The 27,340-nt window shown below is 43.7% G+C and overlaps 3 protein-coding genes and 1 long non-coding RNA gene across 5 annotated transcripts; 3 read left to right on the forward strand and 1 right to left on the reverse strand.

The window, feature by feature from the left end:
• The first annotated feature begins 234 nt into the window (after positions 1-234).
• On the forward strand, positions 235-5,419 carry slu7 (SLU7 homolog, splicing factor). The gene is made up of 15 exons (XM_030108039.1): positions 235-376; positions 582-741; positions 1,005-1,158; positions 1,239-1,319; positions 1,438-1,602; positions 1,796-1,861; positions 1,942-2,073; positions 2,209-2,306; positions 2,402-2,469; positions 2,855-2,994; positions 3,245-3,406; positions 3,514-3,615; positions 3,742-3,819; positions 3,925-4,044; positions 4,127-5,419. Exons 2-15 carry the CDS (start codon positions 590-592, stop codon positions 4,304-4,306), a joined length of 1,698 nt encoding a protein of 565 aa, XP_029963899.1. The 5' UTR covers positions 235-376; positions 582-589; the 3' UTR covers positions 4,307-5,419.
• LOC115400294 (uncharacterized) lies at positions 4,460-24,264 on the reverse strand. Its single transcript, XR_003932790.1, has 3 exons — positions 24,246-24,264; positions 16,326-16,330; positions 4,460-4,534 (listed from the first exon to the last, which is right to left on the reverse strand). It is a non-coding gene; the product is annotated as an uncharacterized LOC115400294 (long non-coding RNA).
• c1qtnf2 (C1q and TNF related 2) lies at positions 6,355-8,570 on the forward strand. The gene is made up of 3 exons (XM_030108073.1): positions 6,355-6,498; positions 6,827-7,084; positions 7,637-8,570. Exons 1-3 carry the CDS (start codon positions 6,471-6,473, stop codon positions 8,275-8,277), a joined length of 927 nt encoding a protein of 308 aa, XP_029963933.1. The 5' UTR covers positions 6,355-6,470; the 3' UTR covers positions 8,278-8,570.
• ccnjl (cyclin J-like) lies at positions 11,253-27,340 on the forward strand. 2 transcript variants are annotated; one of them, XM_030108053.1, is made up of 6 exons: positions 11,253-11,510; positions 12,195-12,305; positions 16,676-16,886; positions 25,638-25,937; positions 26,022-26,181; positions 26,651-27,340. In XM_030108053.1, exons 2-6 carry the CDS (start codon positions 12,228-12,230, stop codon positions 27,174-27,176), a joined length of 1,275 nt encoding a protein of 424 aa, XP_029963913.1. In that variant the 5' UTR covers positions 11,253-11,510; positions 12,195-12,227; the 3' UTR covers positions 27,177-27,340. The 2 variants fall into 2 exon arrangements, with proteins under 2 accessions (XP_029963913.1, XP_029963923.1); XM_030108063.1 differs by having other exon boundaries at positions 12,198-12,305.

A 27,340-nucleotide genomic window follows, 5' to 3' on the forward strand; every position in this document is an offset into this window, starting at 1 on the left:
ACTGCATGAGGTCCATTGACAATGACATGATGCTTTTAATCACTGCTGCTGTTCCACAAACAAAACGGACAGTAGAGTTTTCATATTCGATCGCAATCGCATGAAAGTGTAACACATTGTCGTATTGGTGAATCAAACTACAAAAGGCCTCTTTGTTTGACAGGTGCTCGATAGGTGTCGCTGTTTGGAGATGAAGGCGCGTTTTACGCACCATCGAAGAAGAAACGTCATGACGTAGCTGCCATTGACGCAAAATGGCGATGGCTGCCGCCTGACCAAAACACGACTGAAGCGCGTCAAAACTCGTATTTAAGCGGCAAAATCGTTGTTGGGAAGAGGATATAGATTTATTTGTTAGTTGCAGGAGACGTTTAAGGTAAATAAGTTGTTTTTATTACAGGACCGTTAATTACTGCTAAATTAGTGACAGTGGTGAGCTACGTAACGTTTGGGAGACATAACGCTAGGCTTTATTATTTATTTAAATAAAACTAAACGCACTTCAGATATTTTTCAGGTTAATGCAAAAACTACTGGTGGCAGCACTGATGTTTAATTGAGTCATGTGTTTGCTGTGGCAGGCTGAATCATGACCGAGCAGGCACCGACTCCCAGCTCGGAGGGCATCGTGGGGCTGGATGAGCCCAAAAAGATGACCCGGGAGGACTGGAGGAAGAAGAAGGAGCTGGAGGAGCAGAGGAAGCTGGGAAACGCTCCAGCCGAGGTGGACGAGGAGGGAAAGTGAGTGTGTGCTTTCTCAGATGATTGATGTTTTGCTGTCCGCAACAAAGCTTTTTCCGTGTCCCACAAACTTGAAGTTTGTTTAGTCTTTAACTTCTGGGTTGAGGATTCTTTAGAAATAAATTGTGAAGAATATCAACTTTTACCATATAAAACATTAATAATCCATTATGCATCATTGATATTTTTCAGTATTTATTACAGTATTCATTAAACTTGTGAGTCAATAATTAACAACAAATGTCATTCATTGTTTTGCGCAGGGATATCAACCCTCACATCCCACAGTATATTTCATCAGTGCCATGGTATATTGATCCATCAAAGAGGCCCACATTGAAGCATCAAAGACCACAGAGTGAAACTCAAAGCCAGTTCTCAGCCATTGGAGAGTGGTACAAAAGAGGCGTACAAGAGGTGAGGATCATTCCCATTGTTGTCTGATGTCCTAACGAGGTAGCATACTTGATAAAAACTAACTTTGTGTCTTCACACAGGGTGCACTTGTCACAAAATATCGTAAAGGTGCTTGTGAGAACTGTGGGGCCATGACGCACAAGAAGAAAGACTGCTTAGAGGTAAAACACATGATGTCTGTGGGTTTATTTCGTGTGAAAGAAACCTAACTTGCATGGTAAAGTGATATTGTTTTTTTCAAGCTGAGTTGACCTCTGACCTTCTGTGTTGTAACAACAGCGTCCCAGGAAAGTTGGAGCCAAGTTCACTGGGACAGGCATTGCTCCAGATGAACACAATCAGGTGCAGCTCAACATGGATTACGATGGGAAGCGCGACCGCTGGAATGGCTACGACCCAGAGGAACACCAGCGGATCGTGGAGGAGTATGCCAAAGTAGATCTGGTAAGCAGTCCAGCTGTAGACGAGGTCCTTAATGTTTTGTTTCTGTGGAGAAGAAGATCGAACATTTGTGGAATAGTAAGACAGCTTCAGACTGTGTAAGTGTGAAACTCTAATGCTTATAAGTGACAAAAAGTCAAACCTAACAGGCAGTTTTCTGAGTGTTCAGCTTGTGTTTTTCTTCATTGTTTCTCAGGCAAAAAGGACCCTGAAAGCTCATAAGCTTCAGGATGAGCTGGCCTCTGGGAAACTGGACCAAACCGTAAGTGCTTTTATGGCCGATGATGTTTGATTTTGGAGATTAGAATACAAAATCTAACTCTTTGATTCCTTTCATTGCAGGAGCGTGAGCATGACAGCGAAGATGAGGACGAAGACAAGTATGCTGACGACATCGACATGCCGGGTCAAAACTTTGACTCAAAGAGAAGAATCACCGTCAGAAATCTGAGAATTAGAGAAGACACAGCTAAAGTAAGGCGCTCAGAACTAACAATCACTCAGTGTCACTATCTTTGACTCTTTCTAATGTCCTCCGTTGAAGCAAATGTATAAAGACTGTTATTGAGACACTAGATGATCAGAGCTGCACGTTTGTCTTTCTCACAGTACTTGAGAAATCTTGATCCGAACTCGGCATACTACGACCCCAAGACCCGAGCTATGAGAGAGAACCCACATGCCAACACTGGCATGAACCCAGAAGAGTGAGTCTCTGTGTTTCTTGAGAACTTGGATTGTATTGAAGTTATTGCCCTGAATTAATCTTTCTCTCTTGTTTTTCTTTTTTTTTGGCCTGCAGGGTCCAATACGCTGGAGACAACTTTGCTCGCTACTCCGGGGATACAATCGCCATGGCCCAAACGCAGCGTGAGTAGCGCTGACTCCTTATCGGCTCGGTTCTTCTGTCTTTGTTTCAGGGTTTTGCTGATGCTGTAAACGACTTCCTCTGTGGCTGCCCGGTTATGAGTGAATCTTATGTATTTTAAATATAAGCTTCCCTTTGGTTAGATGGTTGACCCGCAAGATATTTATGGAGTGTATATCGCCTCCTTCTGATTAAGTGGTTTTTCTGATCACCTCAAGTCTGTTCTGTTGAAAAATTACCTTTTTTTTTTTTTTTTTTTTTTTTTTTTTTTGCAGATGATGACTTCCAGTTTTCAGTGTTTAGAATTTCTATGTTTTTAATTCCCAAAAAGAGAGAGCTTTACTGTCTTTTACAACTCTATAATGGTTATAACCTTGATTGTGACAGTGTTTGCCTGGGACGCGTATGAGAGGGGCTCCGAGGTGCATCTGCAGGCCGACCCCACCAAGCTGGAGCTGCTCCATAAATCCTTCAAGGTCAAGAAAGAAGACTTTAAAGAGGAGCAGAGGGAGAGCATCCTGGAGAAGGTATGCAGCCAACATTTTTAGAAGAGGAATTAACTGTTTACATCTTGTTTGTTGCTTTTTTCTTGTTTTTTTTTAAACTAGAGCTATCTTGAATCCTGACAGAATGTATTCAGCTGCTATCTTCTAACCACAAGCAAGAGTTATAAATTCAAAATTGATTTGACCAATTGGAAATGTCAGCACACCGCATAGCGTTTTCACAGTTTTTCCCACAGACTGATCTGCTCTGTTTTTTGTGTGTGACGATCAGTACGGAGGCCGGGAGCATTTGGACGCGCCGCCTCGCGAGCTGCTGCTGGCCCAGACAGAGGACTACGTGGAGTACTCCCGCCACGGCGCCGTGCTGAAAGGACTTGAGAAAGCTGTGGCTCGCTCCAAGTACGAGGAGGATGTGCTCATCAATAACCACACTGTAAGGACAGGAGAAGAGTGGCTCCAGAAGTCGACCAATCACATTTTCCAATGACGCTGTATGCACTGCAGTTTATCCTGAAAAAAACCGAAATGCTTCATTTTCAGTGTATCTGGGGTTCATACTGGAAGGACGGCTTCTGGGGATACAAGTGCTGCCACTCGATGGTCAAGCAGAGTTACTGCACGGGAGATACCGGCGTTCAGATTGTAAGTATCTCCTCACATTTAAAGGCTCTGCCTGATTAACGCTGATTTTTTTTTTTTTTTTTTTTTTTGTCTCTGTGATGAAACAGAAGTGATTTAATTTCCTCTCTCATGTTTAATAACCCGCAGAGCAACTCGGACTGTGTTCCTTTTGAAGAGGGCCTGACTCAGCCGGAGGAGGAGGAGCAGCCCAAGTCTCTGCTGGAAGTAAGAGGCAGCACATCAGTTTAGATCGTATCAATAATGATGAATATAAAGGACCTTATTTTCACATTTTAGTTGAATTCATTATGTCAATGCTTTATTGTTTAGATGCATCGGGACAAGCTGAAAGAGAAGAAGAAGAAAAAGAAGAATAAAAAGAACAAGAAGCACAGCTCTGACAGCAGCGACTCGGAGGATGAAGAGAAGAAGAAGGAGAAGCTGAAGAAGGTAAAAACTCTTAGTGTTTAAAAGGCTGAGAATGTCTCAAAGTCGGTGGTTTATTAACATCCAACCTGTCTCCTCCTCCAAGGCTCTGGAAGCGGAGGACAAGCGGGTGAAGCACATCGAGGTGATCATGCAGCTGGACGAAAGGAAGAGGCCGTACAACAGTCTGCAGGAGGTGAAGGCTCCCACCGAGGAGGAGATGGAGGCCTTCCGCATGAAACGCGCCCGGCCAGATGATCCCATGGCTTCTTTCCTGGGACAGTAACCTCCTTCCATTCCCCGCTGACTCCCCCCAAATCACCCCCAGAGGACTTTACCCAAACAGCTTCTAAAATAACAGTGTCACACTCTTAAACTGGACATTCTACCCCTGCAGTAAGCCAGGCTGACTGGTCACAGGACGCTGGAGGAAACCGCCGTGTTTTATAAGTTTGATAGCTTTTCGTCATAGAAAGTTCTGGTCTGTTTAGCTTTAGGACAAACATGAAATGTGCTTCATTTTTGAGACTCAAATCGCATGTAAATATGAGTATTTCCATTGATGGTCTTTAGAAGAACATTTCAGACCAAAGCTAAACCCAGGCGCAACTACTGCTTCTGTGATTAAAGCATTTTTATAATGAAACATATTTGTCCATTTTCTGAAGTGTCGCTGTAACATAAGATTCACCGAGAAAAGGTCTGATGGTTTTCCACCAAATGTGCATTTAAAAAAGACTGGCAAGATTTACTTATTTTACCCCAGAGACTGAAATTTCATGACCTCATACAAAGTTTAAATGAAAGTTTGTTTTATGTAATCCGTTCTTAGAAATGATGTCATTGTAATATGTCCAATTATTGATTTATTTTTCTGAGAGTAGTGAAACTGCTGAAGACTACTCCACCAAGCAGCTTCATGAAACGTTTCCATGAAACAAGCTGAATTAGTAATTATGATGCATTCTACCTGTCAGTGCTTTCTCAGCACTAAAGTCACCTCAAGACAAACTACGCATCCCTTTCAACAGGGATCATTAACAAGCCACTGCAGCCTGCTGGATCGGCCAGTTTTTATTCCTCATGCCCTTTTTGCAACAGTTGGGTTTCAGATCCACGTCCCCCACACTCAAGGTCAAGCAGACTTAACCTGATGATGAGCCAAGACATGCAAGTCAATGAGCTAAATTGGGCATGCCTAAAGTCTGACCCCAGGGTCAAACTCAGCCCAAGGTCGGCTTCTAAACGGCTTCGCCATCATTACTAAAACGTTAACTCTTTCTGCAGTTGCATTAAATGAGTAAATGCAACATGTTGCTCCCATTCTGGACTCATCATGATTGTAAGCAGACATACTGTATTTCGTATGTATGAACAATCCCGACCTTTGGGTTCTTCTTCGGATTAAATTTTGTTATGTAAATAAACACATTTCAGAGCTTGCTCAATTCTAAATCTGTGGGATGAAAAATTGAGAATTTATTGTCAGATTAAAGGACTACTTTATATTGTTAGAAATTATATATTCAGTGGTTCTCTGGCATCTTCAAAAGATCCAGTCTGGTCTGTCCTTCATTGAATTTGTGGTCTTATCTACTGATGAAGGTTTAATCTAGACAAATTGTTAATTTTGTTCAATCCATGATGCAGTCTGTTTTTATTAGGCTTCATTTGACATCCTGAAGAAATCAGTTTTGGAGTATCCGCTGACAAAGAGAGAATCTGATACATCCCTTGTGTGAAACATTGGTTTAAAAATATAAAACATGAAATTCAGATGTGAAATAAGTAGGCTATTTATTTTCCTTCTAATGCTCTGACCTGGATTATTTATGAGAAACAGAGAGGTGCTCTGATCAGTTATGAAGTGCATTTTATAATGTCACTGCTTTTAACAGTGTGACTGTGGCCAGTATAATAAATCATGTCTTCTCTGTGAACTGTCTGCAGCTGATCAGACGAGCCTCTGTGACTATATGCTCAAGGTATGATGGTGATGGTGAAAGATGATACACACTGTGAAAAGTATGAGATCTGCAGCATCTCCATTTTTCTTTCAGCTGCTCTCGCACAAAAATGCACAAAGTTCAAACTTCAACATACATCAGAAAATCCTCCTATAAAGCAGAGTTTTTAATAAAAATGGCTTTGCTTCATACATTCGAACACTTTGTTATGTAATATTGTTTTGTTTTTTTGTTTTTTTTCAGCTGTGAAATACTGTTGCACTGACTTGAGTCTCATGACATCATGGTGAAAGTATTCTTTCTGGCACTGCATGTGCATAAACAGGGCGGATATGAGGAACTCCGATTCTCTGGGCTGCACATTTCTCTGCAGCGTTTCCTCTTGGAGAATGAAGACTGCCTCTCTGATGTCGTGAAGAAAAATCATGTAGGGAAGCTTGTGAATTCTCCAGCAGAAAGAAAAGGCTCTGACAGAGGTGAAAAATGCAGGCGGATCATCATTTCTTGCCCGGTGAGTTCTCTCGGTGTTCTTTAGAGACGCACTCGTTTTCTTGGCATGCTTTCTGCAAAAATCTCTCTCTTCTTTGACCTGAACTGAAAACACGCATCATGATTCACGCTGATCACTGTGTGTGTAACCGACCACACAGCTCAGCAGAGATTCACACGATTTCATCAGATTCATGGAATGCATGCATTCCATCAGTACTTGACCTTGTTTGGCAGACTGAGGAGTTTATGTGAGCAGATTCTTGCATCATCTCATCAAACTTAGCTCACTTTTAATCCTGGATGTTGTTGTTGTTTGTTTGTTTTGCTGTTTCCTTCCTGCCACGCAGTTCCCATCATGCTCCAGATGTGCGTGATGATCTGCGTGCTGCCAGCTGTTCTCTGTCAGTCCACTACTCCCTCCACCAAGAAGGGCCGTAACATCACCGTCCACTCCTCCCAGCTGGTCTGCAGCCTGCCGGGCCCCGCCGGGCCCGCCGGGAGCCCGGGGGCGCCCGGCTCTCCGGGGGCCGTGGGCCCGATGGGGCCGCCGGGGAAGGACGGCCCAGACGGAGGGGACGGGGAGAAGGGACAGAAGGGTGATGCAGGTGATCTGACTCTCTGGAACTCTTCAACATTTGACAGATGATCTCTACTCATTTCGATGAATGTATGATATTTCAAGAATTTTTGCTGTTTAATCCATCAATTTCTCTAATCTAAAAGGTTTAAAGATGATGCTGTTCACCATATCTATAGTTCTCTAGCCTACCTGCAAACTATCAGATCCTAAAATGCACATCTCCTTCATCTAAAAGATATTTTCTGTTCTTCAGATTCTGTCTCCACTTCAACACTTTGCCTCCTAATGGCATTTCACATGGTGAAAATTGCAAGCTGGAAGCACTTAAAAGTCTTTTAATAACCCTCCCTGCTTTGTAGGCATCAATTAACGTGATTTCCACGTCTTGTGTCAGCTGCTCGGAGCAGCCTGTGGCTGCTGAAGTGGCAGACGAGTTTATCAGCTGACAGATCTTTAGAGCGTCAATTAAAACCCGGTTAATGAAGCTCCGAGTCCAGAAATCTCTTGCTGATACCTTCAGAAAAGGTACATTTACTTTTATACTGTGATCCTCTTAATATTTCATGTCTGTTATCAGGTGATCCGGGACGAACTGGGAACCCAGGCAAGCCTGGCGTGAAAGGCCGTGAGGGAGTTATCGGCAAGGCGGGACCCCGAGGTCTGAAAGGTCACCGTGGTGCACCAGGACTGGCCGGAAAGCAGGGGCACAAGGGAGAACGGGGCGACGACGGCCAGCCGGGAGCTCCCGGCGGCTGTAACTGTGGCAAGGCGGCCCGGTCGGCCTTTTCCGTGGCCGTGACGAAGAGCTACCCCAAAGAGCGGATGCCCATCCGCTTCAGCCGGATCCTGCTGAACGAGGGGGACCACTACAACGCCACCAGCGGGAAGTTCGTCTGCGCCGTCCCCGGAGTCTACTACTTCACCTACGACATCACGCTGGCCAATAAGCACCTGGCCATCGGGCTGGTGCACAACGGCCAGTACAAGATAAAGACGTTCGACGCCAACACCGGGAATCACGACGTGGCGTCCGGTTCCACTGTTCTCCACCTGCAGCAGTCGGACCAGGTGTGGCTGCAGATCTTCTACTCTGAGCAGAACGGACTCTTCTTCGACCCGTTCTGGACCGACAGCACCTTCACCGGCTTTCTGATCTACGCCGACGAGGAGTTTCTTCTTGAGGCTGACAGAAAGGCCAACACGCAGACTGACAGTTAATGCCAGTGTCCTGAAACATCTCACACTCTGCTCTGCCCATCAGTCTTTTCTTTCTCTAGTCGAAGAGCTCACCAGTGCATGGCTGCTCCAAAGCTTAACAAACTCAGCCACGAGGGGGCGCACGAAGAGAGAGAACATTCACCTGAGCCCTGTGAGTTCAGTTTTTAACTCCTGACTTAATTAATAATAAAAAAAAAAAAAAAAAAAAGCCAAAACCAATTAAGGTCGAATTAACTCTTTGGTCATGTCTGGTTTACGCCATTAATGGAGCTTTAATACTTAAGAATAAAGTATTTATTTGGTTCCTGTGACCTTGAGAAGATAAAAAATGCAAACATTGGAGGGAATTAAAAAAACAAACAAAATTTGAATGTTAATTATTTCATATTAATATGTGTTCTTAAATGTCTGTGTGCATAAAACAAGTAAATATAAACTGAACAAGTACATTTGCTCTTTTTTGTACACCTCTAAAGGGATTGTATTTTTATGATAATTTAATTAAGGTAAAATCCACACAAACCACATCATGAAAGGCTGCATAAATCAGGGTGGATAATAGTAAAGAGGACAAATCCAAAGATAAACTACATCTTCTGTCATGATTAATATATCAAATGAGAACAGTTTCTCAATTTATAGCCTTCTTCACCTCGTCATAGCTGTGTGACATGAAGCAGTCATTTTTGTTCTTGGATTAAAGAAACATGTATCTAATCATGAAAACCCCCAGAATCATCCAAACTGAACAAATATTAAATCAAATGTTGACTTTTTGCATATGGAGTTTGACTGGCACCAGTGAACAAATACTTTGTCAGTAATGACAATAGTGTGATACAAGAAGATAGGACACATTTTTCTCAGTAAACAATGCAGTGTCTGTTATTTTAGAGACATTCTGAGGTAATGTTGGTTTCTATCCTCGGGCTGAGCAGCACCTCATGCAGAGCACATGGTCCTTTAGCTTGGCTTCTTGCTGCCTACACAACAATGAAAAGGTGGAGCCTCCACGTTTCCATTCTGACTTTAGATAACTTTTGATGGAATGTTTAGAAACAATACAGTCGATATATTTGGAATTTTGACAAATAAAATTTTCTTGATAAGAGCACACAAAATGTGGGGGGAAAAGATGTAGGTAGAAAACACGAATTTCCTCTGTTAAAAGTAGAAAATGATTTGAATGCAAATCAAAAGGTTAATTATATTTCACAGCAACATGTGATCATGAAACAATGTGTAAATTGTACCTCAGAAGGTAGTTTGAATAAAATAAAACTATTAGAATTAGGGTCAGGTAGTAATCCTCTCTTTATCTCTCTTTATCTGTGCAGCTGTGCCATAATTTGCAGTTACATGAACTTCTAAAACAATTATCTCACTGTCTGACCCTGCTTACTCTGCATTCTTTTCTATTATTTGAAAAGATATATGTTCCAAATTATTAATTTTTCAATGGAACAATACTTAAACACAAAATCTGTAGAATCATTCAAACAAAACAAATAATATATCATAAGACAACACAGAATAAATAACTTTAAAGTTAAAATATCAAAATGACAGAAGAAAGTTTAAAAATTCCTTCTGCAGGCGGTTATACTTCTGTTACAGTCTGTCATCAGGAAATACTCCTCTAGGCATAACATGAAATGTTCATGTGTCATAAAAATCAATGAGAAGCCAGTGTGAGATAACACATTATTGCATGGGAATTTTATTTCGTTAAAGCATGCTCTGTGTTTAGTATATGCCCTGTGTGTTCAGTTCACGTGTCTCCCTGATCATTTAAAATGTTTATCTGAGGCAGAGCTGACCACAATCCTGCAGAAAACATGAACAAAATGCTTCCTCCTGTCAGAGGCATGAAACTCTGGAGGGCATAGAACTTTTTTGGTTGAAACATATTTCTTGTGTTCTCTGCAGATTATGTTGTTCTGCTCAGCACCAGATGAGTGAAATCACCAGTTCCCCTCTTTAGTGTTTTTGGAGGATTTGCTCATTCGGCCAATATGTGTGCTACTTCAGAATCCATTATTTGTGCAGCCCAATCGGTATATCGTGATTCGTTGGTTAATAGTTTTGACATTTTGATGAGCAGTGCACAAACAAAAGCAGCACTGCATCTCATTCTTCATATATGATGAAGAGTGTGTGTGTCTGTGAGTGTGTGTGAGGTTTGTTTCCTCACTGGGAATATGAATGGAACTAGGTGGCTCACAGCAACACCCCAGGACCCGGGTTGAGTGGACCCAGACCATGTCGCCCACATACCCAGCACCCTGCCAGACCTGGAGATAGCAACACACTCCTAACATTAAAGTGCAATACAGCTGCTGACAAACTCACTTCTTTTAAATCAGACCTTAAACACTATTATTTGCCCCTTCCATTAAAGAAAGGATTTGAATTATTTTAATACAAGTTTTACTTTATTTATTATCATTTTTATGTCTTTCTAAATAGCTTTTTTTTTAATGTATTATAATCATCATTGCATAAGATTAATATTCTTAATTGTCTTGTTAGAATGTATTTCTATTCCTATTTCCCCCTGTGAAGCTCTGTGAACTACCATGTGTCTGAATTGTGTTATATAAATAAATTTGCCTTGCCTTGCCTTACAGGGTCACAGGAGATCCTTCCTTCCTGTGACCATCACACTCTTTAACTTATCTTTGTCGTTTTTCCTGTCAAGCCCTTCTCATATATATATTTAGCTTTGTATATGGTTACACTCAATTTGATCCTTATTTGACATTTTAAATATATTTCTGTTAGTCGTTTTTATTCTATTCTATTCTATTCTATTCTATTCTATTCTATTCTGTCGGTTCTCACGTGCCGTGCCATGGCTGCAGGTTGTAGTCCTCCGCCTCGTGCAGGACTACATCTCCCACGCGCCAGAGCTCCGTTCACCTCGCGGCTCCTCGCCGCGGCAGCTGGTGCAGCCGAGCCGAGCAGGCTACTTTGTTACAGCGGAGCCACCGGAGAGAAAACGGCCGAGCGCGTTTCTCTCCGAAAAGTCAGCCACAGTTTCGGGGGAAAACGGCGCCGCCGGAGACCCCTCGGCGGGATTTGGCGGAGGCGGCCGTTGTAGCGTCTTGCCAGCGGATTTGAACTTTGTGTTTGGCGAGGTGTTTTTTCTCAAAGTTGAGCCGAAGAGGAGTTCTCTCATTCAGGATGTCGGACTGAGACAAAGGGGTCTGGGGGGCATTCCCGTCGGAGCGGTGAGTGGCACATGTAAAACCCGCCGGGATGAAAAGTTCAGCGGGGCTTCGCGGGGCCAGAGGAGCCCCGGTTCGAGCCGGCATGTCCAGTTTTGTGTCTGTTTTGGTTTTGGCCGTCGGAGCTCGGTGGGCAGTTAACTTGTGCAGCCTTCACTGTTTGGCCGCTGACTCGTGGTCCTCAAGCGGCTTCGGGCTCAACCGAAGTCCGGCGGTCTGGGGACCGATTCGCCGCCGCGGTGAATCATGACAAATAACGTGTTAAAATGAGATTTATGGAGGCTGCTCCGGATTGTTTGACCCTCGGCGTGGTCGAGTGGGCATTTAACTGAGCCATTTAAATTCCCGAGCAGGGAAAATGGCCTGTAGAGGCAGAGACCACTGCTGGGAGATTAGCAAGATCTCCAAAAACTTTATCAAAGCCACTCAAATTCTCCAACTTCATTTATGCATTTTAAAATAATAATAATAAAAAAAAACTAACACGTTGTTTCAGTGTCAGCACAAACAACAATCTCTAGTTAAGTAACTGGAACATTTTATTTTTATGGGTAATATTTTTAGAAAAAGCTTGAGCCTCTGTGTAATCAGGTGGTTTTAGTCTGTGAAACGCTCTAAATGTTGAAGCAATCACCACCACTTCCAGCCGGTCTCCTCCAGTGTGTAAATTTAGCCCTGTTTTCTCAGCAGGTATACCTAAACTGTTCAAGCCTCCTCTGAATGGGAAAGATGGAGAGGGAGGTGCAGTGGTGGAAAGGACAGCTGGCTGCAGATATCCATCAATCCCTCCGCATCAAGGTGAGTTTACTGTGCAGCACAGGATTTCCAGAGGAAGCTCTCATTCTGTTGACTTTGTGGAGGAACCTTGTGTGTGTTAAACAAAACTCGTGTTAACGTATTTGTCGAGGTGTCTATCATCCGCCTGAGAAAAGCAGTGTGTTCCACTGCATATCACCACTTAATAACACAGACATAAGTAAGAGCAAGGACAACAGGTTAACTCCTTAAGTACACACTTTAATCAATAATCCCAAATGACATCATGTTTTCTCTTGTGTTTCCTCTCTTAACTCAATATGTTGAATTGTTTTTTTTTTTAATAGAAGCATTTGGGATAAATCCCAAAAAAGACAGACATGAAAATTATGTTTGACATCTTAAGCCCAATTCGTGAGAATAACAGAACAGCAATTAATAAAATTCTTTTTACTTTAATGTTTTTTTTTTCTTGGATGCAGATTTCACTCTTTGTACATGCATGCCACACAAGGTAAACTTGAAAGGAAAATATAATTACCCGGTCCTGTTGTCTGTTTAAACATGATCTAAATTAGATTACATGGAGGAGTTAAGGCTCATTAATTGAGAATATCTTAATTAACCTCAGAGCACGATCATATTTCTTCCCACGTGTCACTTTAATGGAGACATCTGTCACTTGACAGGCGTTTTGAATCAGAGGCTGCTCCTGCCATCATCATACGCTTGGAGATGTACACAGATTAGCTTTTGATCACTGGCTGTCACAGATCCTGTGCATGTACTCGTATGTGTAGAATAAGGACTGCAGTGTATGACATTGTGAATCAGGTTTTGTGAGCTGTATAATGAGTCACTGGGTTACACACGGTTTGATTCGCTCCACTCATGCTGGACAGGGTCTGACTCAGCTGTCAATTAGATAGAATATTTGTACGCAGAACTGTAAACCAAATACACCCACTCTTTTCTCATATAATGAGAGAGAGAGAGAGAGAGAGAGAGAGAGAGACACTGTCATCTCTAATGTTGGGGTTTCATTGACCTACATCAGGAAGAAGTAGCAGCTCTATCACTGCAGTGTAAACTCTTGACATAAAACACATTTACAGACGAAGAACATGTGATGCATACTGGCGACTTAATTTTAAGTAGCACATCAGAGTGGATGACTTCGTTCAGAGACATCATCGTGCACATTTTCCTCACGGCAGACAGTAAATCAGCTTCTTTTTCAGCCACAGTGGAGTGAACGGGGTTTTTCCCACTGCCTACATACCTTTTGATGTTGTAACACATGATGCATGAAGCGGGAGAAAAAAAGTGATGCTGTTTTTCCATGAAGACAATTTCTTCCACAAGTTTTTTTTTTTCCATTAAGCTTAAATTTAAAATATTCTTTACTTACTTAACACTTAGTTTTGGCGGTTTCTTGACATATTTTGTTTCTGGTTATATTTTCTGATGTAGAGAAATTTAAAGAAAGGGCAACACCAGTGCAGTTTGTTTGCATAGCTCCTTTTATCCAAGCACAAAAAGCTTTTTCTTCTATGTAAATGACATAAAAAATAATAAACAAGAAAACATGGACACACAAATTTATAAAATATTATTCAAGAAGGATTAGAGAAAGGTGTGATAATCTAGATTGCTTTAGTACAGCTACATTGTATGAGTAATAGCGAAAAGTTGTCATTAGCTTGGATTTAAGTGCAGTAAAAGATTTTAAAATGAAAAAAAAAATCAGGTTACTTTTCATTTGGAGGGGGGAAAGCCAAACATGTATTTATAATCGTTTCCCTTGCACCAAATTGCTGCTTTTAGAAATGATGATTGGATTTCCTTTGTTTTTCTCTGTTGGTCAGGAAAAAAACAATTTATGTTGGGCCCTGTTGTTTATAAGTAGCAGACTGGCCACGAGAAAAGAGGTAGTTTAATTTATTTCAAAGCTCTTATCAGTCGTCACAGAAACGATTGTTGCTGGCGTTGATCGTCTTGCTGATGAGTGGAGGTGGCTGGTTGTTTTCAGAAGTGCCTTATCTTAAAGTAGTGTGAATCTGTGAGTCGAAGAAATGATGGAATCAGTATCAGAGCTGTGTGTGCGAAGACCTCCACGCAGTGTTGAGGTTTTCCTGCATGGCGTCGGCACCCCCACCGTCTCATTCAGCCTTAATGACGTTTGCTGCAGAGATAATGCCCTGATGTGGGAGATAGCAGCGCTGTGTAGCATGTGGCAAATTATCAGACATGCAAATCAGTAGGCAGCTGTGGAATCCTTAATTATGGTGCGGATCCCCCACAAAGGCACCTCGCCACCCTACACAGACCCCCCACCCCCCACCCCCCCCCCCCCCCCCCCCCCCCTCCACCTCCCTCCTGACTGGAGCTGCCTGCCCCCTTCACATCCACCCACCATTCTCCTCCTGCCCTTGTACCCCCAGACAGACAGATGGACCAGAGGCAGTGGGAGGAGGATTGAGGATGTGGCTGGTGCAGTCACCGGGGGTGGTGCTGCTGTGTGCTGGTCTAGGGGGGCATGCTGTTTATTTTTGGATGCCATGGAAGTGTCAGTCTGAGCATCGCTGTTGTTTCAGCGGCGCTCAAAATAAATACTTGATGGTTTGTGTAACCCTGACTGTGTCGGTCAAACTGCCCACACAGCAGCTTGTTTTGCTAAATATTGACTCCAGCATGTGTTTCCACGAAAACCCCGAGGATGCAGTCATCATGATTAATCTGCCATTAGTTTTTCTTGATTAGTCTTCTGTTCAAGTAGCAGTCTCAATCTTCCAATTTCTAATGGGAGGCATCAAATCTTTTAGAAATATATTTCTCCTTTTCGAGATAATTAATCATCACACTAGTTATGATTAATGACTAATCTTCACAGCACAAAGCTTTTCGCCGGTCAGCCCATGAAAGGACTGAGATATTCTTAAAAAAGGCCCAAACTCATATGGATGTTTTCTTGATGCCTTGATAGTTTTGAGGACCCCTCGCTGGCCTTAAAGAGATTATTCACCCAATCCTCAGGCTCTTATTAAATTAAAAAAAGTTGTTGTTTTCAGTCAGACTTACAGTGAGATAGAATTATTTTTGAAAACAAAAGTATTTACTACTATAAGCAGCTTAATGTGTAGAAAAAAAAAATCTGTTCTCTCTGTATGTACACGCAGTTTGAAATATCTTGTTTGTTACTCCGAGGGTGCTTTTGAAACATGTTTTGCTCTCTGGTAAGGATGTGCGATGCCGCTTTTTTAAAGAGGGAGTGTGAGTACTAACCTTTAGCTCTTTGCTGATACCTTGTACTGATATGATTACCTATTAAATGCCATAAAGGCTATTTCATACTCTCCGTGCAAACAATGTGCAAAGGCTGCGCGTCGCTACGAATCACCTCTAACAGCCTCTGCACCGACACTACGCTCTCCATCAGCATGCATAGCATCTATCTACACACTGCGTTATGTGTTTAGACCAAGCTTACACACACACACACACCCTCAGCTCGCTGTTAAAGAGTGTTTCAGTCATACTTTAGTCATGGGTGCCATGCATAGCTAGTGTGTGAGCCCTGAAACTTCTTTAGCATGTAGCATGGCTCAGAGTTACGTGCCGAGCAGTTCAAGTAAGATGCCACTGGTGATTAAGTTGCTGGTGTTGCGGGAACTCGCTTTCGCCACTTCTCTCAGTATTTTGACAGATCGTAATTTACAGTGTGCCTTACGTTTGTCATTTTCATCAATTATAAAGACTTTCCATGTGGCGGATATCGCTCATGCTCTCTTGCGTACCTGCAGGCGACGTTGCTGATGTGTGACGTCCTGTATACTTGCCGGGTGGTATCGGGAATCTTTCTCTGTGCACAAATACTAGTACTTCATGCAGTGTTGGTGCATCACTGCTCTCTAGTTTCCTTGGGCTCATTGGGAAGATAACTGAAAGGGATTCAATGCTAATGCCCTAAGTGTCCTCCTTCCACTTTGAAACACATGCAGCTAATTGAACATGAATAGGAGACGTGCTCGGGGTGAAATCTAATCCTATCTGCTCCTCAACCTCCACTGGAAGGAGCTTCTCCCCTCCCCAAACCACATGACATGAGCACACACACAAATGCTCCCCCCATTGTTCAGAGACCCCTGCAATGACCCAAATTATCCCCACTTTCCCGCAGCACTGCAGAATAGAATAAAATTGAGGTGAGGGGACCTTGCATGTATTTTTGATATGAGTATTTAAGCTCTGCAGTACTGAAGGCCAGTCAGTAGGAGACATGCATAGCTCACTATTATTATGCATATTAATTACAACCCCCACACTTCTTTAGCACCACTTCCTGCCCACCCTGCTCTTCTGGCTCCTCTCATTAAACCCCCCCTCATCTCTGCCCTCTTTTTTTTCTGCAGGAGCTGAAGTTACCTGTGTATCGGGCCCACTCTCCACAAATCGGCATGCGGCGATACTTTGCAGACCTGCTGGCCATCCTGAGTAACCGCTACCAGCTCTGTCCGACAGCACGCCACCTGGCTGTCTACCTGCTGGATTTGTTCATGGACCACTATGACGTGGCCGTCAAGCAGCTCTATGTCATCGCCCTCTCCTGCCTGCTGCTAGCCAGTAAGTCCACGTTTGCTTGCAGATGTGTGCCTGCTTTATTGCTGTTTTTGATACTTTTTGAGTCTCTTGGTTGTATTCGCATACATGCAGCAACACTTTGCGAACATTTTTTTTTTCTAAATCTTAAACGTATGGGAGAATAACTTCTCATAAGCTCAGTTTGTGTTTTCATCTGTTCCTATTGCGTCTACACAAACCCGAGCACACACAAGGACACCACTGTAAGGCTGCTGAGCTAAAAGAGGCGGTTTATGCACAGATGGCACAAGGTACAACACTTCCTGCAACGGGGCTAATTTGAGTTATACTCGGGAGACCGTGGTGATGTTTTTTTCCGCTGCGGCTCGACATTTTACTGTGATTGGCACTGAGCTGACAGTTTACAGTTAACTGGAGTATTTGTCTGAAAACGAGGTTTCCATTGTCGTGCTTGTTTTGGGGAAAAACACAGTTTGGGATTGTTGCTAAATTTGCAGATCTCTATCGGTTTCTTTGATTATGGCTGCAACCTGATCTGAGGCTGATTCTTCTGTTTCGCTCTGTCTCCATTTAAACCGTCATGTTTTCCTAAAAACATTCTGACCGTTTTTTTTTTCTCCCAGTGATTGAAAACACATACAAATCTTCATTTTAGAAGGCCAATTCTCCAATCATTCTAAAAACTATTTTTCCCCGATGTCAACAAAAAAACATAACATTTGTTAACTTGCTAGAAATTTTAACTCGGCATCAACATTTGTTTAAAAAAATACGCCAACACAAAGCTGTCGAATTCCATGTGTTTAGTAACCAGTGATCTTCTTTGTGATGAAATCTACTCCAGTTCCTCACTGTTTTGTGTAAAACAGGTGCGTTAATCTCTGTCCTCGCAGTGATGCATGGCGCATGTTGTGTGGTAGTTATTAGTGTCTCCATGTCTGTCTGGTGATTAACAGTCTGTGAGGTTTTCTGTACATTAATGCAGCTCCTGCCATCAAGGGTAATTAGACTAATGATGCTGTTAAAGTCGGAGTCTGGAAAAAAAAAAGCCCTGCTCACTTGGGAGGACGTGGGCGTGTGTGTGTGTGTGTGTGTGCGTGCGTGCGTGCATGCATAGTTGCATAGAGGCCCTCTTTGCAATCAGAGACGTCTCTGTGGTGGGATAAATTTGAATATGAAACTTGAAAGAGGTTTTATTTAAAAGCATTCTCGTGAGAATCTAAGAATAGCTTTGAGAGGCTGCTCATTTAGTGATATCAGTATTAACAGAGCCAACCTGGACAGAGGTTATTCTTCTAATGTTTGATAGATTAATCAGATTTCTTATTGAATCCTTTGATTGTGGCTTTCAGTTAGGGAGGCTCGCTCTGCTTTCTTTTCTCCTGCTTCTTACTCTTCCAGCTCTCTAGGGAGTCTCTGTCATGATTGATGAAGGCTTGAAAGGGTGTTTGATTCAAAGTTGTCTTGGGTTTTCATCTGTCCTGAGGTGCTTTGGAATCTGGCCTAGTTATTGAACAACCTCCCCAGGTCTCACGGCTTGCCTTTGACAGCCACATACAGTACATATTCTTTCTTTAAACTTTTCTGGTTTCCACACTCGGTTAATTAATCTGTACCTCTTTTGTGCCTCTCCTCAGTCGCTGCCTAATCCGGTTACTCTTTTGTATGTGTGTTTTTCTGGGTACTTGTGTTTGCTCGTGGATGAGCTCCTTTTCATTTGCAGGAAAAAGATTACGGTCAGTTTTTCAAACCTACAGGGACTGAGTGTTATTGACTGTGGGGCACTTACTTAGTGACCTCGCCCCGCTCCAGAGAGTCCAGTTAATCGGAGAAATAAAAATGTGCTCTGTATTTCGGGGGAGCCGTGTTTTGGAGTAAGTGTGTGTCTGCAAACATAGGCTTCCATCGGGCTGGAGTCATGCAGTGATCACATCAATCTTCACGGCACGCTTTGGTCCCCAAAGCTCAGCGTACTGCAGTTATTTGTGACTATAAATGACATCATGCATGTGACTGCACAGAGACCATGAGAAAGTTATTGATTTTTTTGTTTTCATGATGCTAATGTTTAGTCGAGGCTGCTTTCCTATTTTATTGATCATGGCAGGTGAACACTCTTTTGTTAAAGTGTTGAAGCTGCGCTTTATGTATTTTGCTTGGTAAACATGATCCGGTGAAGAGTCTCCAACAACAAAAAGAGCATCCTGTGAACCGAGTGAGGACAAGAAGCTCAGTCATCTTGATGACACACTGCACTCAGTCACATTGGCCCTGGAGCTCGGGGGTGGGGAGGGACTGTGTGCTGAGGGGCACCTGCCATATGCTCTCCGAGTCAGGCCTCAAACAAAAGCCAGTCAATGCAAGCAGGACAGCCAGCCAGCCAGCCAGCCAGCCAGCCAGCCAGCCAGACCTATCCCAGAGAGGGGGAGGGGAGCACACTCGGAGGGGTGGAGGTTCATGTGTGTGAGTGTGGTAAAGATTTGCCTTAAGCCATCGTGGCTAAAAGAGAACGTGGTTGCTGTGGCAACATTGTGATAAACGCATGGAGTTCGTTCTTGCATTAATCTAATTACAATCCCAATTGAAAGCTCGTCGACGAAGCGAGTTTTGTTTTTTAAAGAGCATAGCTACCACCGCACGTAACCGTTCAATCTGCCGGCCTCCACTGGTGTCCGTTTACCTTTGGCTGCCGGCTCCATCTTCCTCGTTGTTCTCTCACCTTGTCAGGGTCAGGCAGCGCGATCCAGTCCTGGGACAGGGCGGCCAGTAAAAGCAGGCCCACATCCCTGGGGGGTTGGGAAATGAATGGAGTAGGACTTCAAAGGCAGGTTGGCTGCTGATGTTAAACAGGGTAGAAAGGGAGGGAGAGGTGGTGGCCTGCAAAATGGGACATGTTAGAACTGAACCACTCAGTGGGGTGCTCTGAAATGTAGATTAATGGGGAACCCACTTCCCCCTTTATCCCTGTCTCGGGGATTTGACAGTAATTCTGATGGAACTGTGGTCATGTGGGGCTTACGCAATTAAAGAAATTATGTAAAAATGTACAGATGGCATTGGATAGGCTCATACTGTTTGTATTAGAGGCCACCAAAGCAGCAGTTTACAGTTTTTGTTTGCCGTCTGTTCTGCAATTCTAATCCACAAAACTGCAGGATAAACATGAGCAGTCTGTCAAATTCCATGTTTTGTTATTCCTGAAGCTATTTGCCGACACACTCCCAGTGTCACCACTTATATGTCAAAGTGCTTTACAACCATAATCAATGAATACCCCCCAACTCTCTGTTTCTCACACATACACACACACACACACACACACACACACACACACACACACACACACACACACAAGGCCCGGGTTTCTAGGATTCTTCGCAGCCACCCGAGCATTCAGCGTCAGGGGTCAGGGGTCATCCCAGGCTGACATTGTGAGAGCTACTCGGATCAGGGGTGGCAGCACACAGATACGGTGATGGAGCTGTGACCAATTTCCCTCTCCCAATGAAAGATGAACCACCAAATGAAAGAGGAGAGGAAATTCCTTCATGGCTGTCAAATCAAACGGTGAAACCAGCGGAGAATGAAGAATAGCTGAAAAGTGGTATTTTCTTTACCGCCCGACCTTTTATTGAAAAGAGATTATCGACAGTAAACGGTAGCAGTAACAAATCTGGTTTTGTAAACATCTTTTTCTTGGGGAAGTCATTTTGATGAATTAATTTGGAGACCAGTTTAAATGTGTTTCATATGTCAATTTTCCAGTTATTGTGGGGTTCTTTTTATTTTGTTTGGTTTTGTGGAGTGGGTAATTTACGCTTTCCAGTAGATTTCCAGTTGTCATAAACTATGTGTTTGCAGTCTTTCTTTCCCACAGTTACACAAACTGCTACTTAAATCAGATTTCTGCCCCTTCCTTCTGCAGCCATGTCCATGTAGTCTGTTGTATTACGTTGTGTATCATTCCCAGTTGTCATTTTTGTGTTTCCTAAAAATGTGAGACATTTTCAACTGAAGATGAGACGCACCAAACAAATAAGGTAACTTTTTTGTGAAAGAGGTGGATGTTTTATACACCCTCTGCTCCAGGTTAGATCCAGGTCTTCTAGTTATTGTTCTTGCTCTTGTTTGCTATTTTTGTGTTTGGCGTCCGGGAGCATCTTGAGAAGTAGTCCAGTAAGTCCTTCACCTGATTCCTCCATGTGATGTTAAAGTGCTTCAGGCAGTGTATTTTGGGAAGGCATAGTATGTTATTTATTTTTATGGTGGGCTGTCAAAACTGTGGAAAAAGCGAAGAATTGATTCAACTGTTGATCCCATCAGAATGAACTAGAGTCTCATGGTAGCTTGAAAATCAACAGTAACAGAAACTGAGACTTTTTTTTTTTTTTCCCCTGTATGAGAATACAGCTCTCAGGTTTCCTAACGGCCCCTATCAGAAATCCACCCTCCGCCCAAACCGTCGCCTCTTCCTCAAACGGCACACCTGGCGGGACGCCCTGCATCCTGGCCTCACCTCACTCTAACCTTTGCCCTTTTACCTTTGCCTATTTACTCGACCTTTTCTCATCACCTGTGGGAAAAAGATGGGCGTCTCGGACTTGCTGTGCACTTGGTGTAGTTAGAAAGGGTGTCTGTATTTCTCGGCCGTTTCGTCCCCGGTCGCCAGCTTAAGATAGGATCATTGAGCTCCCTGCATTCCAGGTAGGCTGAACTCACAGGAGAGGAATGCACCTTCTCTCAGGTTGCAATCAGACATCACCCAAGCTGCTGTGTAGACAGAGGCTGATCTCTCTGACATACACCTCAGTGCATTGTGAAGTAACTCAATATACCTGTATTAAGACCGTAGACTCATGACTCCTGAATGCTGCAGAACTTTAAAAAATTCACTGTAATATGTGAGCAATTCAGTAGAGCATTTGTGAACAGTTTTCGTAAATATTCAACCAATTTAGGCGATTTCAAAGGAAACCTACAAAACAAAGCCAACTGATTTAAATTTCTTGAATAGAAAAAGTTTGGATGACTTCTTTTGTTCCAGCATTGTTGGGTTCTTTATTGTTATAGCTTCAAATCATTTTCAGACTTTTAAAAAAAAAAAAAAAAAAAAACCAATTTGAATTGAAGCATTGGCACAGAGTGACAGATGATTTATATTTTCTGTAATATCTTTTCCTCATCAGAAGACCATGAATGTGTCTGACCCCGTCAGATGTGCTGCAGAAACTTGTTTACCATGACATGTTTTTCACTGCGGGGCTGCATTCCTGCTGTGTCTACTCACTGAAGTAAATAAGGCAACTGTTTTGTCCCATAAGCGGTGATGCATGGAGCAGTCGACTCCTTTTACAGTAATTCAAAGTGAATTGTGGCTCAGACTCATATTGCGCCCCTGTATGGTTCTGCGATGCTTCTTGCCTTTTGTCTTCTAAGCTTTTGGGTATCCTAAGTTCCTCGTGTCCCTGCTCACCCACAAGCTGTAAACCAGAAGAGTAATCACGGAGCACAATAAGGAGATAGACTTGCGCCATGTCTCTCAAGATCAAAGAGGCTGAGGCTGTGTGGAGATTGGGGGCATTGATGGTGTTTTATAGCTGCGTCTGTGTGGACATAGCAGTCTAGCAGCAGACAACACTGATCCAGAGGATACAGGGGCGAGAGAATGGGGCAAGTGTGGACTGGGCCATGGAACAAGCCCTGGTGGCTGTAAACTGCCCCGTTTCATTGTGCTTCCTGTTCTGCTGGAGAGACGCTGTTACTGCCTTTCTGTTAATTACCCCCCTCACTCCCACCCTCTGGCATGTTGGGCCGCAGATCCCCCTCTCTTCCTCTAACCCTGCCTCCCTTAATGGTAGGTCACAAGATCAGTGATAAAACTTGCACTCTGTACAAAGACACCCTGGTCAACGAGACGGAGGCATTAAAAGGTAAATGAGGTTCAACAAAGACAATGACAACAACCACGACATGTCAGACAGTTGTTACTTGGACTACTCACTTCTAACTGTATCTCGGCAAAGTCTGAGTCCCTACTCTGAATGTCTGGTTGCCATGGCTTTAGATTAGAAGATTTACCCCAGCTGAGGGTTGTTGTTCTCAGCTTGATGCATATTTTTACTCAGCGGATGCATAACTTTTTAATCCTCGCAGGGGGGGGAGGGAGACTATAATCTGTATCAGCAGGCAGTATAGACTGTATATGTGGGATTGTTTTTATGACTTGCAAAGGCCTCTTTTCCACTAATTAAAAATCCGCCTTGCGAACTGTGCAACAGTTTGTGTTTTACGTTAAGCCTCGATGTGGAAAAAGTTGTTATAATGTGAAACACTTTGATTTTTATCTGTGAAGAGTGCAAGATAAATAGCATTCACTTGTTTATTCAGAGGCTGTTTAATCAAGTCATCTTACTGGAATTGTAAATTTTTTTTTGAGGGATTGTTTCTGTGTGTAATAAGTACCAAAAAAAAAAAAAATCAGGTTATTCAAAAACTATTGGTTGATGAAACAATTGATGAAACAATCCTGTGAATCCCATTGAATACTGCCAAATTGTATACACAATATTTAATAAACACCCATCAAATGTGTATCAGGTTAGTTGCTGCTCAGTAATGAAATTTAAAGCGTTCATTTTTGAGAGCATACAGTTATTGTTCTCTCACTGCTGTTCGCCACAGAAATCAGGGGAAGTTTTTGCTACAACTTGGGGAGTCACTCAGTTCCATTCCAGCCCTCCACAAAAAAGCTGCGTGTAGTGGAAGGCAGCGGCTTCACAGAGAAGTCTGTATCGGAGTAACTCGACACCCCTCACCCTCATTCTTAATGTTTAAGAAGAGGCCTTTTGGACCCTTGGATTAAAGGCAGAAACACCCCTCTTCATTGGCCACATGGACCCCTGAGGCCTCTGGGCTGTTGCTATGGAAAGGAGGGCACTCTGGGATGGGGAGGGGTGTTGCCAGACTGACATGGCTCCAAATGTGCACGAGGATCTGGGGTGAGTCAGAGGGACAGAAATATTGGGGCTCTGGCAGACAGGGATTTTCATAGAAAGTGTGAGGCTTTTATAATCCACTCACTCTGCCACACACTCTGCAAGCCCACACTGATGCATCCCAAGGCTTATTAGTGTAATGGCTCAGCTTTATGGCCAGATGTTCAGAAGTAGTCGACTTAATTGCTAATGCTTACAAGGCACTTGTTGGGTTTTGTGAAGCTGGAATAAGCTGCTTTGGAGTGGACCATAAAATCTGCAGCAGATGATAATAATCAGCATTGGAAAAAAGTAAGGAAGCAATCCTAAAGATCTGTCATTACCACCATCCCACACCGTCGCGCCTGGATTTAACAGTTGAAGATTTAGTCTTTCTGATGCTGACATTTTCAATCCTCAAAACAAAACCACATAAATGTTTTTCATGTATCAGGATACTCAAATAGATTATATATAACAGTGATTAACTTTAAAAAAGATGCAGTGTTTTGTATTACAGTTTGGTTTAGAAAATGGATGGATCAGACTTTTTAAATATGTTTTATATATTGTAGTATTTATGCCTCACCTTGACATTTCTGTAATTCAAAATACAATAGAAATCCTCTACACAAGCGTCTGACACTTCATGACACACCCATGATGCAGTCGCTGCATGATTTATGGGTTGCTGCAGTGTAAATTTTTTAAAATGTCTTTCAGAAATGTAGATTGTTATGGACTCATATTTTTTCTTTATACACAACATTTAATAAGTTAGACCTGACTGTTGGATTTTGGCATTGCCAGTAGTTGTGGAGCCACAGTTTGAAGGCGTCTATCCATTTCCTCAATGGTCCAGTTTGAGGCGTCCCAGACCAGTTAAATCAGGACTGGACCCGTCTCGTCTCGGAAGATGTTTCACCCTGGATGGAAGAGGCTTCATCAGTTTATGCTCTCCTCTCAGCTGCACTGACTGGTCCCAGTGACTGTTAACAACATTATTAAAACTGACCTCATTGTTTCAGGGTCAAGGTGAATGTTATTTTTCCAGACAGTGAATTTGTAGTACAGCCAGCAGTAAAACATCCATAAAAGAAAACATCTTTTGAACAAGGTACATACTGACGCCTCTATTTACAGTTATTGAGTCAACAATTGGCAGTTGGCATAAAAGAGTTGCTGTGCCTGTTAAACCTGTATTTAGGTAGACAAAGTGATGATTTTTGAAATGACTGTGACATGTATGGGTGTAGAAAACAAAAAGCAGCTTTGAGTGGAACCAGTAGATGGCTAAAGGACGTTTGATAAAAGGCTGTTCACTCTCACCTGCTGCAGGTTCGTTAAAATATTAATCAGCGAGCAAACAAAGCCAGAGTGATTGTTAAAGTGTTCATTTAGATATCTGCTGAAATATGTGGCTGGGTATAGTTAGAAATAGAGGACAAGCCAATAAAATGTAGCTGTGCTAAAGGCTTTGTTAAGAAGTGTGCAAACCGCATCCTCCTGGACTCCCAGCAAAACTCTTTTTTAATAGTTTTTTTAAATGACTTTATGATGAGGGAGGAGAGTGCCAGAGGTCTGAAGTCACTGAGAGACATTAGAGCTTTGTTCTTTGGCATAGGCCCAATTATTGAGTCCTTCCAAAGACGTGGGACAATGTAGAGGTGAAGAGAATGATCAAAAACACAACAACAAATATCTGCCAGCTGCTCATCTTGTGAGACCATCAGCTTTTCCTGACCTTCGCATTCCTGAAAAGGTCTGATCTAACCTCACTTTATCTGTCTCTTCTCAGGTAAATTTGAAGAAAAAGAGGACCGGGTTCCCAAATTGGAGCAGCTAAACTCTCTGGGATTCATGTGCAGCCTGAACCTGGTTCTCAACAAGAGGGATTTGATCAAAATGGAGCTTCTGCTGCTGGAGACGTTTGGCTGGAACCTGTGCATGCCCACCCCAGCCCACTTCATTGACTACTACCTCCATGCCTCGGTGCAGGAGGGCGACCTCTACAACGGCTGGCCGCTTTCCTCCCTGTCGAAGACGAAGGCCTTCATGGACAAATACACTCACTACTTCCTGGAAGTCTCACTGCAGGGTGAGTTGACAGCAGAGCCGGTCATGCGATTATTTGCCCTATAAGTTTGACGGAAGCATCGACTGAGTCATTTCTCTCCCACAGACCACGCCTTCCTGAGCTTCAGGCCTTCCCAAGTCGCTGCTGCGTGCGTGGCGGCGTCTCGTATTTGTCTTCAGATTTCCCCCAGCTGGACGACCGCTCTGCATCTGCTGACAGGCTACACCTGGGATCACCTCACGCAGTGCATTGAACTCATGTTACTGTAAGAGAAGCACCGAGTAACACGCCAGCAGAGCAAAGCAAGGCTGGCCTCTCAGAGCCTCTCATAGTGTAATAGCCACTCAAGGTTGACAACATTAAAGCCTCTCTTTCTTTATATTTCTGGTTGCCATGGTTATGGAGGCTGCTTGAACCAGTAAGCCTGCCTATAGTATAATCGTAGCTGATCACCTCAAAGCTGCGCTGCTTAACAGCTGTAATTAAGATTCCAGCTTCTCGCTCACAGGGATGCCGTGTTTATTTGTCTGCATGTGTGTGAGTGTAATTGTTTGCACATATTCACTCCAAGTGTGGAAGTTTAGAAGGGACAGACTGGTCTCTGCACCTCTTGCACCTTGTTGCCATATTGAGGGTTTTCCATTAATAGTGATCTGTTTGGACAGTGCTGTAACAGTGACCTCAGGACAGATTTAATCAGTTTTCTGATATTTCTTTCGCTCTTTTTTCCCCAGAGCTCATGACAACGATGTGAAGGAGGCCAACAAAACCAAATCCACCCCCCCTCACCGGCCGTCCTCTCTCCAGTCCCAGCCTCAGACCTCTCACCTCTCTCCAGTGTCGGCCATCCAGAGATCGGCCTCTTCCTCCTCCTCGTCCTCCTCCTCCACTCCGCAGCTGCTGTTTCAGCCCGACGGCTTCCCCCACCTCTCCCAGCACTCCCCGTCGCTGTCCCAGCTGCACGCACTGGCGGACTCCCCGGCTTTGGGCCCCGTGGTCAACGTGTCTCAGGACTTTCTCCAGAGCCACAGGATGGGCCTGCTCGCCGGGGCGCCGTCCATCACGCCCGGGGCGGCGTTCCCCACCTACCCCAGCCTCACCTCAGGTCTCCAGCCGGCGGCGCGGGGGCTGCCGCTGCAGGGTCCCATCTCCGTGCAGATGGCCCTCGCCGGCGAGCCCCGCCACTGTCTGAGCATGGCCTACGGCGGGGGCTACCTCGGGGGTCATCACACGTTCGCGGCCGGCTGCTTCGACAGGTGACGCCAGGAGACGGAGAGAGAACACAAACCCAGGCGGGAGCCGACCGCGGCGCTCCCGTCCCAGCTCCCCACCCCGAAACTGCCCTTCGCTGACCTCCTCTCTCTCTCCGTCGGCGCCGCCACACCTCCAGCCTGCCCGCTCCCCCACTCACACAGACGCCTCAA

The sequence above is a fragment of the Salarias fasciatus genome, chromosome 2, assembly GCF_902148845.1.
Source record: "Salarias fasciatus chromosome 2, fSalaFa1.1, whole genome shotgun sequence".
Lineage (NCBI taxonomy): Eukaryota > Metazoa > Chordata > Actinopteri > Blenniiformes > Blenniidae > Salarias > Salarias fasciatus.

Excerpts from the sequence above, each read along its gene's own strand:
- ccnjl (XM_030108053.1), top strand. The coding sequence starts at position 12,228 with ATGGGAAAGATGGAGAGGGAGGTGCAGTGGTGGAAAGGACAGCTGGCT. Across the intron at positions 16,887-25,637 it reads CTCCTGCCTGCTGCTAGCCA|GTAAATTTGAAGAAAAAGAG; the intron begins GTAAGTCCACGT and ends GTCTCTTCTCAG. Across the intron at positions 26,182-26,650 it reads TGCATTGAACTCATGTTACT|AGCTCATGACAACGATGTGA; the intron begins GTAAGAGAAGCA and ends TTTTTTCCCCAG.
- slu7 (XM_030108039.1), top strand. The coding sequence starts at position 590 with ATGACCGAGCAGGCACCGACTCCCAGCTCGGAGGGCATCGTGGGGCTG. Across the intron at positions 1,159-1,238 it reads ACAAAAGAGGCGTACAAGAG|GGTGCACTTGTCACAAAATA; the intron begins GTGAGGATCATT and ends GTCTTCACACAG. Across the intron at positions 3,820-3,924 it reads AGCCCAAGTCTCTGCTGGAA|ATGCATCGGGACAAGCTGAA; the intron begins GTAAGAGGCAGC and ends TTTATTGTTTAG.
- c1qtnf2 (XM_030108073.1), top strand. The coding sequence starts at position 6,471 with ATGCAGGCGGATCATCATTTCTTGCCCG. Across the intron at positions 6,499-6,826 it reads GGATCATCATTTCTTGCCCG|TTCCCATCATGCTCCAGATG; the intron begins GTGAGTTCTCTC and ends CCTGCCACGCAG. Across the intron at positions 7,085-7,636 it reads GGGACAGAAGGGTGATGCAG|GTGATCCGGGACGAACTGGG; the intron begins GTGATCTGACTC and ends GTCTGTTATCAG.